Below are 14,671 nucleotides of genomic sequence, written 5' to 3'. Positions count from 1 at the left end.
AAGAAGTTCCCTTAACCCTCGTGGAGGCGCAGCTAGATCAAGCAGTTGTTTGCTAGGGTGTCCCCGTTTGTGACCGTTTAGCAAAAACTGCCTATTCAGCATTTCGTTGTGCTCTTTAGAATTGAACTCTATAGCCTCAGTATGTAGGTGGTGTGCAGGGATCATTAGGAGACATCCCGCGGCAGTTCTGATTGCTGTATTTTGCCACGACTGCAGCCTATTACTTAATGTTAAGTGACCCCATTTAACAGAATGCTGTTGAAAGTGTAAACGCTTTTATGAGTATATCGTCAAAATGCCATCGAGAGTGTGAGTGCCAAAATTACGTTAAAACAAGTCAACAAAGAGGTGACGTCGAGACACTGAAGCACAAGTTTCTCTCAGGGTTATTTTTAGCTTTCTATGGAACCAGTGGCGTAGTGAGGTTTTCTTTCGCCCGAGGCAAAATATTTTAAAATTTTTAATTTTTAAAAACACAAATTATCCAGGAAATTCTGCTTTGCGGACCATTTGGCAACCCCCGCTCAGTAGCGCCCAGGCAACATGACCCCTTTCCCCCCCCCCCCCTCACTCCGCCACTGTACACAACCCATTTTATCCAAAGAATTAAGTAGAAACTCTGTTTAAACTTTTAAATTTTTTCTTTAATAAATTCATTTTATTTGTATTTTATTTTAAAACAAAATAATTTTTTAATCGATTTTAAGCTATTTACCAAATATTTAACATTAAATTAAAGAGTTAAATTTTTATTATTTTTGTATAACTGTACAATAAAAATTTAATTCTGATTTAGAATTAGATTAATTAGACTAAATCTTTGGAATGAGAATAATATCAAAAAGTAATTTATGTTTAACACATAGCTACATATTTGTGTACATGTACATTTACATATGTGTGTGTGTCTTATATCGACATTAATGAAATTAAAGTCTAACTATTTATTAAGAAGCGACAACTATAATTTATATACATACATACATACATACATTTGAATTTGTTTAAGTCTAATTAATTCCCATTTATCGAGAAATTACGTTTACATTATATTGTTTACTATTTACATACACATCTAAACATGTTACAAGATAATTTATAAGCAAATGCATACATACATATGTATATACAAAAATATATTATGTAATTACTAGTGAACTAGTGAGTTTGAATTAAAAATTATTAAGGCGAGCAAATGAGGGGTGTGTGGTCGATAACCTAATTTATATGTACATTAGGGTGGGTCGAAAAATTTTTTATTTAGCAATTCTATCTTAGAACCTAGACTACATTCGCAAATACTCCGTAAAACCTTGTTTCATACGAAAATGTTCGAAAAAATTCACAAACGACTTATTTTCAAAAGCAAACAACCTCATCCAGCATCCCAACGATATGTGGTTGGGCGCAACTTCTTTCGAGAAGAACCATCTAATCAAATCTAGAAAACTCCTCTAGAACAAGATGCCCATGTAGCTGTTCGGGTCTCCGCTAGTATTTCATCGCCTATGGAACACAATAGTCGAAACTAAACAGCGTAGGTTGCCAAGGCACTGCTTATGTAAATAACATAGCACTCACAACAGCCGAAAAACATCTTTGAACTCTAGCTTGGACATATTCAGTCTTTATGAGGCCCTTATGGACTGGTAAGTTCATATAAACTGCCGTATGAAGCACTGAACCTCGTGGAAACGGGCAACGTGAAAGCGGATCATTCCTTCCAATTAGAAATAATTCTATTAACCGAGTGATACAAATATCATCACAAATATACCGAGGCAGAACCAGATAATCTGTAGCTGCCCTATACGCTTCTAAAGCTGGTTCCTAAGCCAAATATGATGCATACACGGCAAAACAATTTTAATGCCGGCACTCGAAGGAAACGGCACACTGCAGGATGGCCAGAGTTCAGCTTGCTTATATCTTGTGCACTTCCCTCAACAACCGCAAAGGCTCTGAAAATAATTCGTAACCTCCTCCCGTTACATCTGTGTGTCTTAAGCTCCACGCAAGTTGTAGTGCAGTTAGAGCGCCATAAGATTTGACTATGCCAGCAATCAGGTATCCCGTCTTGTAATTTAAGTCAAGTAGGTTATAATACACCGACTCTTCGTCTAGATAATTTAGTCTATATACGAGCAGCAGAAATACACGAATGGGACGCTATGTAGGTTGTGGTATTCGCACAGAAAATCTTTTACTCTCCTTAAGGATAGATCTGCCTAACTATTGTAACGTATATCAGATGAAGGGGCCATTTACTCGGGATTCAGGGGGTTATGTAGCGCAACACTTTCAAGTGGTTGTCAGCGCAATTTATAGCCTTTCCAACCTAATTTCCATCCTCATCCAGCCCGAATATTGTTTCTTCAGGCGAGGTTCTGGCGACTCCAAGTTCCTCACGGTAGAAGGTTTAATGTGGTCATATTAAATAGTTCCTGATATGGTGGTACATGTTACCGGAACGTAAGGAATCTATGTATATCTGGCAAAGGGCCATCAACATCGATAACACTCACCAGGGAGTGTGTTTATCGTTCAACAACAACAACAGAAAAAACTGGCAATTTACTCTAACAGTGGTACAGTCAACAAAGCTCTACAGGCAGAAACACTTTTATGAAGGTAGCAATAAATTGCAGACAGTCCCTATACAAATTGACCTCCCCGTGCCCCACAGCAGTGATATTAGCGCACGGTTACTGTGATGTATCTTATAACTGGGCTACCAATGAAGTTGTTAGGGATGCTACCGAGTAGAACGGATTAAATCAGTTGTGTAACATTTCTTCTTTTCAAAATGCGTGCAAATAAAGGACAGTTGGACCGTGGAGCTCACATGGGAGATATCCGTATTATGGAAAACACACTTGGTTCCTAATTTATCTTCGTCTTTAGTTCATAGGTTTATTGATTGTGATGGTAAAGGGCCATTGCATAATGGAAGCACACTGCGAACGCACGGAAATCAGAACTAATAATGTCTGTCGCAGAGGTTGGAATGAAAAGGGAATAGAAAATGTTAAGCACTTCCTTTGCAAAGTCGCTGTGCTGGCCATGACATGTATGAATTGTCTGAACAGGTACTTCATCGACTGTTTAGTCAAGCTTGAATCTGGTGACATAGAAAACATTCTGCTCTACATTTGGCGAACAAATTGGTTCAAGTTTTACTTATTTAAGTGAGAAAGGGCTCAGGCTGGTCTAGTGGTATCACAACGAGCCAGGCAGGCCAACCTATCCGATTTTCAAAGGTCGTTTTACTTAAACATGATATATAAGCAACATTAATAAGGGTTTTCCAGCTGAAAATTCCATTCCCGAGAGAAGAAGTCTATTTGGCTTCACCCTGTGGTTTTAATGTTATGTACTTGGCTATTTTTTCAACTTTCTTTTTTTGCAAGTAGTACAAAGTAGCATACTATAATTTTAACCTAAATTAAAAATATTTTTACATAAAAAAAAATGCAAAGAAAAATGCTAAAATTTGGTTTCTGCTTTGGCAACACTGGAAATTTACTGAAATGCTCTAATTACTTTTTTTGTAGACGTGGAATTCATTTTCAGTTTTATTCCAATTTTTTTTATTTTTTTTTTTTTATTTTTAAAATATATCCTTTTTATTATTTATTGCACATAATCGTTGTTAGTGTTTCGCTTTTAATTTGAACTTTACTCGCAAATATTATTTACTTCTGGTTCACTCAACCCAACGTTTAATCCAGTAGCCGGCGTTCTCACACATGCAAACAAGTCATATTGTGAATGTGTGTGTGTCACACTACATACTACTAGTCTAAAAACAAGTTCAGTACCAGACGCACCACAGAGCGAGCATGACCGTATCACTATGCTTATGCTCACAGAAGAGCTGCGCTCATTATCGCTTGGTGCTTGTTTGCCACTGATCTTTCTAGTATTATTACGCTCTCTTGTAGAATATTCTCACATCCAGCTTGGCGACCCATATCGTACCGCTTACTGGCCGCCTAATCGACGGTGATACATTCCTACATACGTTGCTGCTGCTGCTCTCTTAAAAATCTTTCGTGCTCTTGTTGCAGCTGTGCTTGTTGTTGTCGTTGCTATTGTGCCTGTTATACGAGCAGTGATACTTTTTGACAATTCATCGATGCTAATTGCGAATTAATCGATGTTGCAGCTGCTGCCGCCGCCGCCGCTGCCGCTGCAGCACCCATATTACTACCCACCATTTCGTTGCCGCTACCACCATTATGATGGCCGCCCATGCCGGGTGGCATAACATCATGTTGCTGACCCATTTGCGATGCTGCTGCCGCTGCTGCTGCAGCCATAAATTCCACTTTACCACCTAAATTTCGTTCGATTAGCGGTCGCAGATCGGTATGTTGAGTTTCTTTGTGTCTTCGTAGATCGACTTTACGTTGAAATGATTTGTGACAGAGTTTACACGCGAACGGTTTGTAGCCGGTGTGTTTGCGTGAGTGTGTGATGAGATTGGAACTTTGGCTAAAGGCTTTACCGCATACGGTACACTTGTGTGGCTTTTCGCCTGCAATGAAAGAGAGGGGACAAAATTAATTTTTTGAGTTAAAGTCTTTTAAATGTATACTAGTGAATTTTATAATAGACAGGTTTTATGATTTTTGGCCCGCTCACAGCCCATTCAGTCCCGGCGGGGACATAGAAATATCTTATAAGACTCAGTCAAAATTTCTTTACTGTATGGATTGCAGATAGTTTAACGGGTTTTGTACATTTAATGGACTGCGACGAAAGCTGAAAGTTCTACGTTTCCCTGGGCCTAAAATCGATTAAAGAGCGTTACGGCACTAGAACTTTGGTCTAGGTAAATCGGACAAAGTATAAAGAAATTTATTGGCTATAAGTAAAGTTGCATAAAGAGAGCAATCTAACATGAAGGACTCACATGCCGCGCCTGAACAAAATCAACAAGCTAATGCAGCCGTTGGTAGGTTTAAGAAAAAAAATGATTTGCAGAAATGCAGCTGGAAGGCAACATTATCTTTTCCTACTTCAAGCATGAACCAGTGCTCTCCCTGTTGTTGTCGCCGTTAACACAGTGGACCAATGGGCTTGGAATATGCTCCGAATAAGGAGCGCATGTAGTAAAATTCACAGGCCAGAAGGTACGTAGAGTTTCGAGCCGGAGGTGCTTGAACCGAAACCCCTTATTGCTCCCTTAAAGTTAAAGATAGCGTCCTTTCCAAGGTTCTCAAACAACTTCGCTGATGCGATAAAGATTTTGAGCAATGTCAATAAGCGTTTAAACGGTTAAGCGCCAATTAAGTAAGTAACCAATAACCCCTTCAAATGAAAACCACATTTATATGTTCGGTTTCGACGGTTCCTATGTGCAGCTAGATTGAACCAGCGATTTTTTTTGAGATCAATATCCCCAGATATCTTATACTTTTCCGCCCACAAAGACACTTGAGGATTCTTTGCTTCCATATTTCATTTTAAAAAGAACAATACAACCACTTCTCTTAACAAAGCCTCGATATTCCGAAACTTTTCGGCACCCTTTTCTACCCAATGCATACTTGCGGACATCGAAAGCTAAAACTGTATTAGAAAACTGACCAGCTGCTTTATAGCAATCAGTCGGAGTGCACCCATGATTTGTCTAGGTTAGATAGGATTGGAGTAATAACTTCCCCGATATTAGCAGCATACGTGGACTGCATGAAGGTCTTTTACCATAGTAAATAGCGGTGACATCAGCTATAATTATGAACTATCGTTGAATACTTCCTGAGGAAATCCCAGTTCACCTATACTGGACACCCAAGCAAAAAGTGACTTGATGGTTTCACCACGCCATTCTTCATCCAGAAAATGATCGGCAAATATAAATGATATGGACGGGCTGGAACCTTAATGGTGCCTGTTATTGAAACGTACCGAATCTATATCCGGCAAAAGACCATCAACATCGATAACACTCCCCAAATACTCCGGGAAGTGTCTTTATCGACAGAGCGTCTACCGTCCACTTCTGAACAGAATGATTTCGCTACCCAACCCTTTCTTATCTGACTCGAAGGTCATTTCATAGTGACGTCTACTGTATTAGAGCGGCTGAACTTGTGGATTACATTGAGCTCGTTACAGAAAACCCTACCAGCAACCTTCCTTCTAACTTTAACCCATACGTGAACCATTTAAGGAGTACACTTCCCCAGGTTAGTCCCTCCTCCTTTCCTCGCCCGAAGAAAAGAAGGGTTTGACGCCCTCACAGGTGGCAATTCTCGGCACACAGCAGCGTCCTGCCGAAGTAAAGTCACGGACGTCGAAATTCAAGCGACAACTAAAGCCTATGGTGAATATCAAGCACATGCCCCCAATAAATAACTGCAACATCAATTGATATAACTTCTAGAAGATCACTGTCTTTTTATACCGTTATGAAAACGATAGCGACACAGGTTAAAGCCACAACAAAATCTTAAGATCGCTCGCCGGCATCGCCTGAGAAAGGATAGAAGATCTTTCTTTCAATTTATAGGGCTATAGGTCCGTCAATACAATTTCATAACCGAAAACTTTTAGAACTCAAGGGGGAATATATCAAGCCTACCAAAACATAGCTCTGAGCGATGAATTGGTGTTCCTTGTCCAGCAAGGAGTCATCTCTGCAGACTCTTACTGAAAACTTAGTTACCTCCTACATATATAAACGTTGTCACCTACTCCGGTTGTTGAAAATGCAGCCAAAATCCAGTTCTAATTGAGCCGTAAATGAAATACGCCTATATGGGTATGTTATTGAGTATGGTTGCCACCTGGTCTTATTTATATATTTGTCTAGTTCTATATCTGAGGCAAAATTAAGTTAGACCGAGCTAAGCTGAGGCGCTCAAGTACTAAAGTTTTTAACTAAAGAAAATTGCTTTTCCATAAACTTTTTCATATTTTCAAAAAAAATTTCAAGCGTGCAAACTAAAAGCTATCCATTCGCCGCTGTAGAAAGAAATCTCAGGCAACACAAAATGCTTTGAATGTAAAAAATCGATAAATTCATGAAATCTGCGCTAAAGCTTTCATTTTTTTTTTTTAATATTTTTCTTTGGTTTTTCCTTTATGCCATTTTGCTTTCGAGTTTTGATTGCATTTAGTTTTATGTTTTATTTTTATGGCGATTCAGAAACTACGATACATAAATACATACATATCTGCAAGTAAGGGTTTTCACATACCCTCTATGTAAAAATACATACAAACATACGTATGTATGTTACGCAAATCCTTGTATGTATGCACGCAAAAATCTTTTGGCAGATATCTCAGTTTTTCAGTATCATTGCTAGGGATTTTTCTTTTTAATGCTTACCAACACAAATACGTTGAAAATGTCTGCCATCTTTGCCTCATTCAACACCCCGACCGTTGCCTTAAAACTTTCAAAACATCATACCAATGTTACAGACAATTCACTGCCTTACGCCATTAACCCCACTGACATGCCAGAGATTTTGTGTGAAAGTAACACCCATTGCTCCAATTTACAACCCCCAATCCAACACAAACCCGGCAAAATGCCGCATTGGGGTGTTGAATTTGGTTTTTATATTTACTTTCTTCTTGTCATCCGCACTTCACTTGGTTCATTGTTTGCATTGTAGATGTTTAAATTTCAACATGCGGATCATCTGCGGTTATTGCGGTTTTATATTACTCCTACGTATGTATGTATGTGTATTTGTATGTATGTATGCATTACTGAAGATAAAGCTTGAATGTCGACCAAATTTAAGCGCATCAAATTTAAAGCTGCCAAGAGCCTCTGTAGAATGAGATGCTATTCGAATTTGTTTAGAGATTTCCCTTGCAGCTATATACTATCTACATATGTATCTGTGGTAGTATGTATATTAGAGTGTTTCAAAAACTTAAACTAAATTTTTGGATCTCCAAAAACCATTAACAAAAGAGACTACGCCTACTCCACGGTGGGTTCAAACCACATCGATTCAGTGATTGCTGTAGCCACTTGTACCTTCTTAGATTGATGTCATCAAAAGTTAATTAGCGAAATTTGTTGTCATGGCTAAGATGATTCAAGGAAGAAGTGCAATAATCGGTATACTCAATTATGGCCGATCAGTGCTGCTCACCATGGCAAAGTGGTCAACTGTCTCATTCCCAAACACATGCGTCTGACACGCCATGCAGAATATCGTAAGTGAGATGAGGCTATCCAACGCCTTTGATGCAGCTTCGTTATCACAGTTGACGAATATACTACCTCCTCTACACCTATTCTCCACGACATTGTCCACGGCCTTAAGGATTTCAAATATCTCAGCCTAGAAGATGAAATCATACTTCCCAAGTGCAAAGTGCAGTGCGCTACCATTGTCCGCCACAAACACCACTTCGCCTGAACCAAATTCAGTTTTTGAGTCTTTAGTCACGAATTTAGAATGTGTGCTGCTGAGCTCAGTATTGGAATCAATCCAATATTGTGCTTCAGAGAACTCAACATTTAATTATTTCTTCTGTAAATGTAGTTGTGGTATATAACCTTGTGACAAAGAAAGCATACAGATGGCAAACTTTTTTAAAAAAAACACAAAAGTAACACAGCGTTCAAAACATCGAACAATTTAGAGTGAAAACTAAGAACTAACACTAACTCAGAGGATCCGTTTAGCAACCACGGCGTATACAAGCTTAACTGCGGATGCCAACACAGTTACATAGGACAAACAGGACGGCAGATAAGAACGATGTTCAGAGAACACACTAGGTATTATAACAAAAAAAAACACGAATCCAAACATCATACCAAAGTCTAACTTCGTGAACCACATGGTGGAAAAGGAATGTTCCCCAGCAAACATCAATAAAACAGTCAATGTCCTTCACATACAAGCAAAAGGCAGACGTGTGAACGTACTCGAAAACTTCGCAATCTATAAACAGAAAACAATCGACGGTAGAATAATTAACGAACAGACAAACACAATTTCTGACAAAATATTTAAACCTTTAAAATTTGTTTACCAGACACGAAGTAACCACACAGGTACAACAGACAAACACAAAAATAAATAGACACAAAGCAATAAACGCAACAAACACAGAAATAATGTCAAGCGACTAGAATTACTGACTTCTACCTGCCTCAGTCAGCCACACAAATCGATCAGTAAAAAACCAACCTCGGTTCTGAACGAACACACAGCACATACACATGCACAAATATCAATTTTGACAATACCTGCTCATATACCTACGAACAATAAATACAAGAAAAACGACAACAAAAGACCGGAACGAAAATTTACACTAATGATGGCACAATGCCGAAACCGGCTTGTCTCGTAACCAAATATGACAAAGGATGACGGAAAATCGTTCATATATACATCAATTATCTACTCTATCGGAAAATCAACAAAACAAAATGAGCTCATCCCGCAGCAATATCTATTTCGCCTAACTCCATTACTTTTAATCCTTGAAGAAACCTTGTGGTAAACATAGACCAAAGACGACGGTTGATGCAGCATTGCATCCAAAGCGTCCCATTCGATTGATAACTTCTTCAGAAGACAGATGTCATATTTTACCAAAAATTATTCTGCATGAGATTTCCACAGTAGTTGCTAATAAGGATTACTCTATGATATTTAGGTACGGAAATGCATCTGAATTGTGACTTCCTTAAGTGTAGGTTGAAGAAGCTAATATAATCTTAGGCTTCCTGGCAAAGCAGATAGCCTATGCCTATTAAAACAAATATCAAAAAATATCACAAAAAATCAATTGAATTCATAGTAGTTTGCTTTTGCCTTCCAACTGCTCGCAACGCAGGCCCTGCAATAAGACGAGGCTTGAGCATAGATACGTAACTCCTGTCACCAGAAGTGAGTGAATGACTCAGCACCATTGTAACATAGAAATGAGGGCAGTTTATTTTACTCTGGGTGTTAACTGTTGACAACTTCCTTCCATTACACCGATTGGCAAGCACTCCTCAAGCCTACAAAAATACCCAAGGAGTATACATGTTTTGTTATGTCCTCATCATTCGCCCAACTGAATTCTGCCAAGCCATCTCACCTGGTAGGCTGCGGAGATAGAAGGTGTAATGACCTTGCATCCCAAGCTCAAGCACTTTAATTATTTTGCTATTAGTTATATATTCTTATGGCTATTAAACCCCCAAGAAAAGATATTTTTTCATCACTTTATTTTTTTTTGGTAATTTTTTTTTTTCATAAATTCTTGGGCCAGTCTAATGTGAATATGTAAGTTCTTATATGCATTTACAAAAGTTTTTATATAAACTTTGGGTGGAAATTGGTATGTACATATAAAAGTGTGATCTTTTTTATGTATTCTGTTTGGTATAAACGCAATCAATTTAATCAATTCGTATAAAATCGGCGCCATGATTAACGCTGATTTTATTGCTATTCATAAATTTTTGTTTTGCGTTTGAAACTTAAATCTTTTATTTGTTCTTTCATACCACTTGGCTTGTTTATATTTTTGAATATGAGCAAGTCAACTGCACGATTTCGGGTTTCTTTTGTTCGGGAGCGGATGAGCGGATGGATAGCTGAGAACTGTGCTTAAGATTACACAATTTGTTTGAAGGTTAGGATAATGGGTCTGAAGTGACAGGGACTCTTCAGTCTCTCCCAAAAGATAATTTGCTAATAAATGTCAAAATATCTAAACAAATCTTACCACCAATAGAGCTAGAGTTACTCCACAAAGAAAAAATTGATAATTTATCCTAAAGCATTCAGCTATGGGTTGGGCTCTTTGGTTTTAAGAACTTTTTGGAAAGTTTCCTCTTGTTTTTTTTTTTTAATGTAACAGCAAATCTTCATATATGTAAGAGATTCTGACTCTATTTTAATTAGATGACTTAAGGTCAATGATCATAGCAGCAATTGCTCTTATGGCCACTTCAAATTGCTACAAGGCCAATTAAATATATGTCCATATTAAATGGTCTGAACGTAAATTTCAAATTGGTAAAATTTTGAAGATATTTACATTATGACCATTCTGCTTTTTCGAAATGGTCATAATGTGAACTCGTATTTTCTCAAGTAGCCATAAAGTCAATTATTTTATTTTTCGACTCGATGTTTTAGAATGCTAAAACTAGTGAATTACGGAAAGGTGTTATAAGGTCAACGGCCACAACATCAATTGACATTAGGATCACTGGAAATGGCCACAAAGCCAATTGCAGTTATGACCATATAAAATGGTGACAACGTCAACGATGGTTACAATGTCAATGATATTAGCATTATAAGAATAGCTCTACCGAAATGGTCATAAAGTCAACTTTTTTTCTCAAGTCTCATGCGACTGGATAAAAATATAGCGAACGTAATGAAACGTAACTTTTATGCAACAGTTGTTAGCATTTCAACACGTAAAGGTGCCAACCAAAATTATTGACCAAGAGAGAGTTTTTCAATAGGGTTACCTTTTCCGATATATTAGTAGATAATATTCTAGTCAAAATTCGGATAAAAAACTGGTTAATGAGATTTTTCCCTGAGATAAGAAAAACTTATTGAACTAAAAGTTTATTCCGAATTTTGGTCTGCGGCGCTTCTTTCTCAATATTCCGGTCTCATTTGAGTGAAAAACTGGACTTAGTACTGGTCCAGCTTGAATTTCTTTAAAATAAAAATAACTTTTTTAAGTTATTTAAGAATTCATGAGCTTAACACCGGCTTATAATAATTGAATATTCAATTATTATGTTTTTCTAAGAGAAACTGAAAAGAAGGAAAGAAACATTTACTGGCATATTGCGATGGTACCATTTCAAAAACCGCCACGTAATCATCATCAGGCAATTTCGTAATGTTATCAAAGGTTTCACCTAGATTCGAACCGCGAAACACACGGTAATACTGCAGTTTCCTTAACCAATAGGATATCCTGCTTGTATTTGTTTCCTTGCTTAATTCAGTTTATCTCATTTCTACACTAACAACACAATTGAGACACCCTGTCTCTATATTAATTTGTGTGTTATGTAGATTTGTTTTTTGTAAAGTTTCTTTTTCGTTGCGAATGAAAAGCTTTGTAAACTCGGGCTCAGTTTTACATATTTATGTTTGTTTTAATGGTGTGTTCAATTTATACTTATTATTACGAATTCATGAGATTAACACCGGCTTATAATAATTGAATATTCAATTATTATGTTTTTCTAAGAGAAACTGAAAAGAAAGAAAGAAACATTTACTGGCATATTGCGATGGTACCATTTCGAAAACCGCCACGTAATCATTATCAGGCAATTTCGTAATATTATCAAAGGTCTTTATAAGATAGTTATAATTTGGACTATGGCGCTACTTTCCCTACATATTCAACTAAACGTAAAACTAGTCCTGCAGTATTTTTTGCTTTTGTGCTGATCCTAAAAAACCTCAGGCCAAGCTGAAATGTCCTAAATTCCCATTAAGTCAAAAGAATGGTCTTAAAATCAATTGACGGTGGTCATACGTCTAATTGATTGTATGGACATTTGAAACGGTCACAACGTCAATTGACCTTTTGACGTTGACATTATGTCACCCCATCGTGAACTGCAGTTACGTTTCACTTCGTCCGCAATATTTTTGTAAATAAAGTCAATGGACTTTATGACCATTTGAAGTGCCCCAAAGCCGAATTGATCTTAAAGCCAGGCCGTTGACTATCATTATCCGATTCACTCTCATAAATATTGAAAGAGAGAACGAAAATATTTTTCTGTAGGGAAAGAAGTCGGCAAAGTGACGTCTTCTGACATACAGTAATTAGTTGACAACAGCGAAAGCCATGGCGAGTTGGCAGAACGGTCCGACCTAGAAGAAAATAGTCTCAACAGACAGCCAAACATTCTACCTCTTCCTAAGTTGCAGTGTCCATTCAGCTTTAAGTGACTTTTACAGAAAAATGAGGTCATCAATTTGTAACGATTCTAAAAAGCAAAAGATTTAACATTAATCCTTACGAGCTTTTCATGTTTGCCTCGAATTTTTTTTTTTACTTTTTTGGTACACATATTCCAAACAAAAACATTCTCACATTCGCAAAAAAATGGCACACAAGGAAAAACAGAACTACAATCATTACATTTCCTGCATTTTTCTCCTCATCTATTTTTATTTTTCTTCTTTTTGATTTTTCATTTTTTTGCTCAATAAAATTGCTGAAAGCTGTAATATGTCTTTCGGGAATGAAAACAGACTAAATCAATTTAATGTGATTTTTACCCACCCACTGTTTCTCACATCGCTCCTCGAATAATTGTGCATATAGCCAATAAAAACCAAGGTTTACTTTATTCTGATATAGCGAATAGTGGCATGAAATTGTAAAGAAAAATTAAATGGACGTCGAGTGGAGAAATAAAAATGTATGTGAATGTGTGTGTGTACCAAATATATAGGAAGGTTGCACATCGTTCCTGGTTTTTATATATACATGCTTTGATTCCGTTTATATACATACGTATGTATAAGTGCTTATGTATTAAAAAAAATTGTCGCATATAATTGTTCTTGGCGAAACCATCAGAGAGGAGACTATGTACTGTATAAAATGTATGAGTGCATAAGCTTGTAGTAAATACAGTTATGCTCATATTAATAGGAACCAAAGTTGTGATTGACAGTTTTAAACAAATGAAAATATATTTAAACGTTGGATACTTCCACTTTGCCAACAAAATAACTAAATTACAGGGGCAAATAGTACATAAGGCCACATGAGGAACTTCTCGGGGGTACCGCGCAGTAGCTTAGATTGACTGCCAAGCAGAAAAAACTCAAAACAAACGCCAAATTTGAATAATTCATAAAGGGCTTTAAATCAAAGAATTTTCTAGGTAGCTGTCTACGATTTTGAAAACAGTTTTAAAAATTCTAGAAGTCGGATCTTCCAAAACGATTTAATAGAAATTTAGTACACTGAAAGAAATGGTGCTAGTAAAATCAACAAATCGGTTCTGTTGTTCTTGACTTAACGGAGATTCGGTGAAATTGATCGAATTACGGTTAATTCGGCCGAGTTCTTTGTCAAACGAACAAATTAGTTCAGTCATTTCAACAAAAGAGAAATTGTCGCGCTTAAGTTAACAAAATTCTGTAAAATTGACAGATTCCTGGTCAATCTAACTGACTTTCTGTTAACACAACTGATCTCACTGGTCATTTCAACAGCGATCAACAGTCAATACATGAGCAAAGAGAATTTTACGCTAACTGCGCTCTCCACTTTGTACTTATGACGATGGTGCTACTTGTTTAAAAAAAAATACCAAAATAGGAAAACCACCAAATCCAAAAAACACACAAAATGGGAAAACAACAAAAAAAACTAGTTTTTCAGTTATCAATACAAAACGAAAAACCCTTTTTTGAATTTACTGTGCAAAAAATTATGAGATACCGGGACACCTATCTATCGGGTACAATTTTGCAACTTCTCCTCAAAGCGAAATGCAAAATTGCGCCCTCTTGTTGCAAAAGTTTTGTTTGAACGAACAGGATTTTTCCAAAGTTAGTAACATTTTGTTCAAGTTTTTACGAATTTTCACTCACGCGAACGAATTTAATAAGATAATAAAAACATCCTTTTTTAATGTTGACGTTTCCGACAACATAAAAGTTTTAGT

The 14,671-nt window shown here is 37.0% G+C and overlaps 1 protein-coding gene and 1 long non-coding RNA gene across 2 annotated transcripts in view; one reads left to right on the top strand and one right to left on the bottom strand.

Moving 5' to 3' along the window:
* The window catches only part of LOC137239424 (uncharacterized), a 276,642-nt gene that overhangs the window by 144,325 nt on the left and 117,646 nt on the right, over window positions 1-14,671 (top strand). The window lies entirely within an intron of this gene.
* sens-2 (senseless-2) overlaps window positions 828-14,671 on the bottom strand; it is an 89,318-nt gene continuing 75,474 nt past the window's right edge. Inside the window, exon 5 of the mRNA XM_067764721.1 lies at window positions 828-4,540. Within this exon, the coding sequence (XP_067620822.1) occupies window positions 4,104-4,540 (437 nt within the window). The 3' untranslated portion in view covers window positions 828-4,103. The remainder of the gene's footprint in view (window positions 4,541-14,671) is intronic.

Source organism: Eurosta solidaginis, chromosome 2 (genome assembly GCF_040869045.1).
Source record: "Eurosta solidaginis isolate ZX-2024a chromosome 2, ASM4086904v1, whole genome shotgun sequence".
NCBI lineage: Eukaryota > Metazoa > Arthropoda > Insecta > Diptera > Tephritidae > Eurosta > Eurosta solidaginis.
The sequence above is the reverse complement of the archived record's forward strand: the minus strand, read 5'-3'. Positions and strand labels throughout refer to the sequence as shown.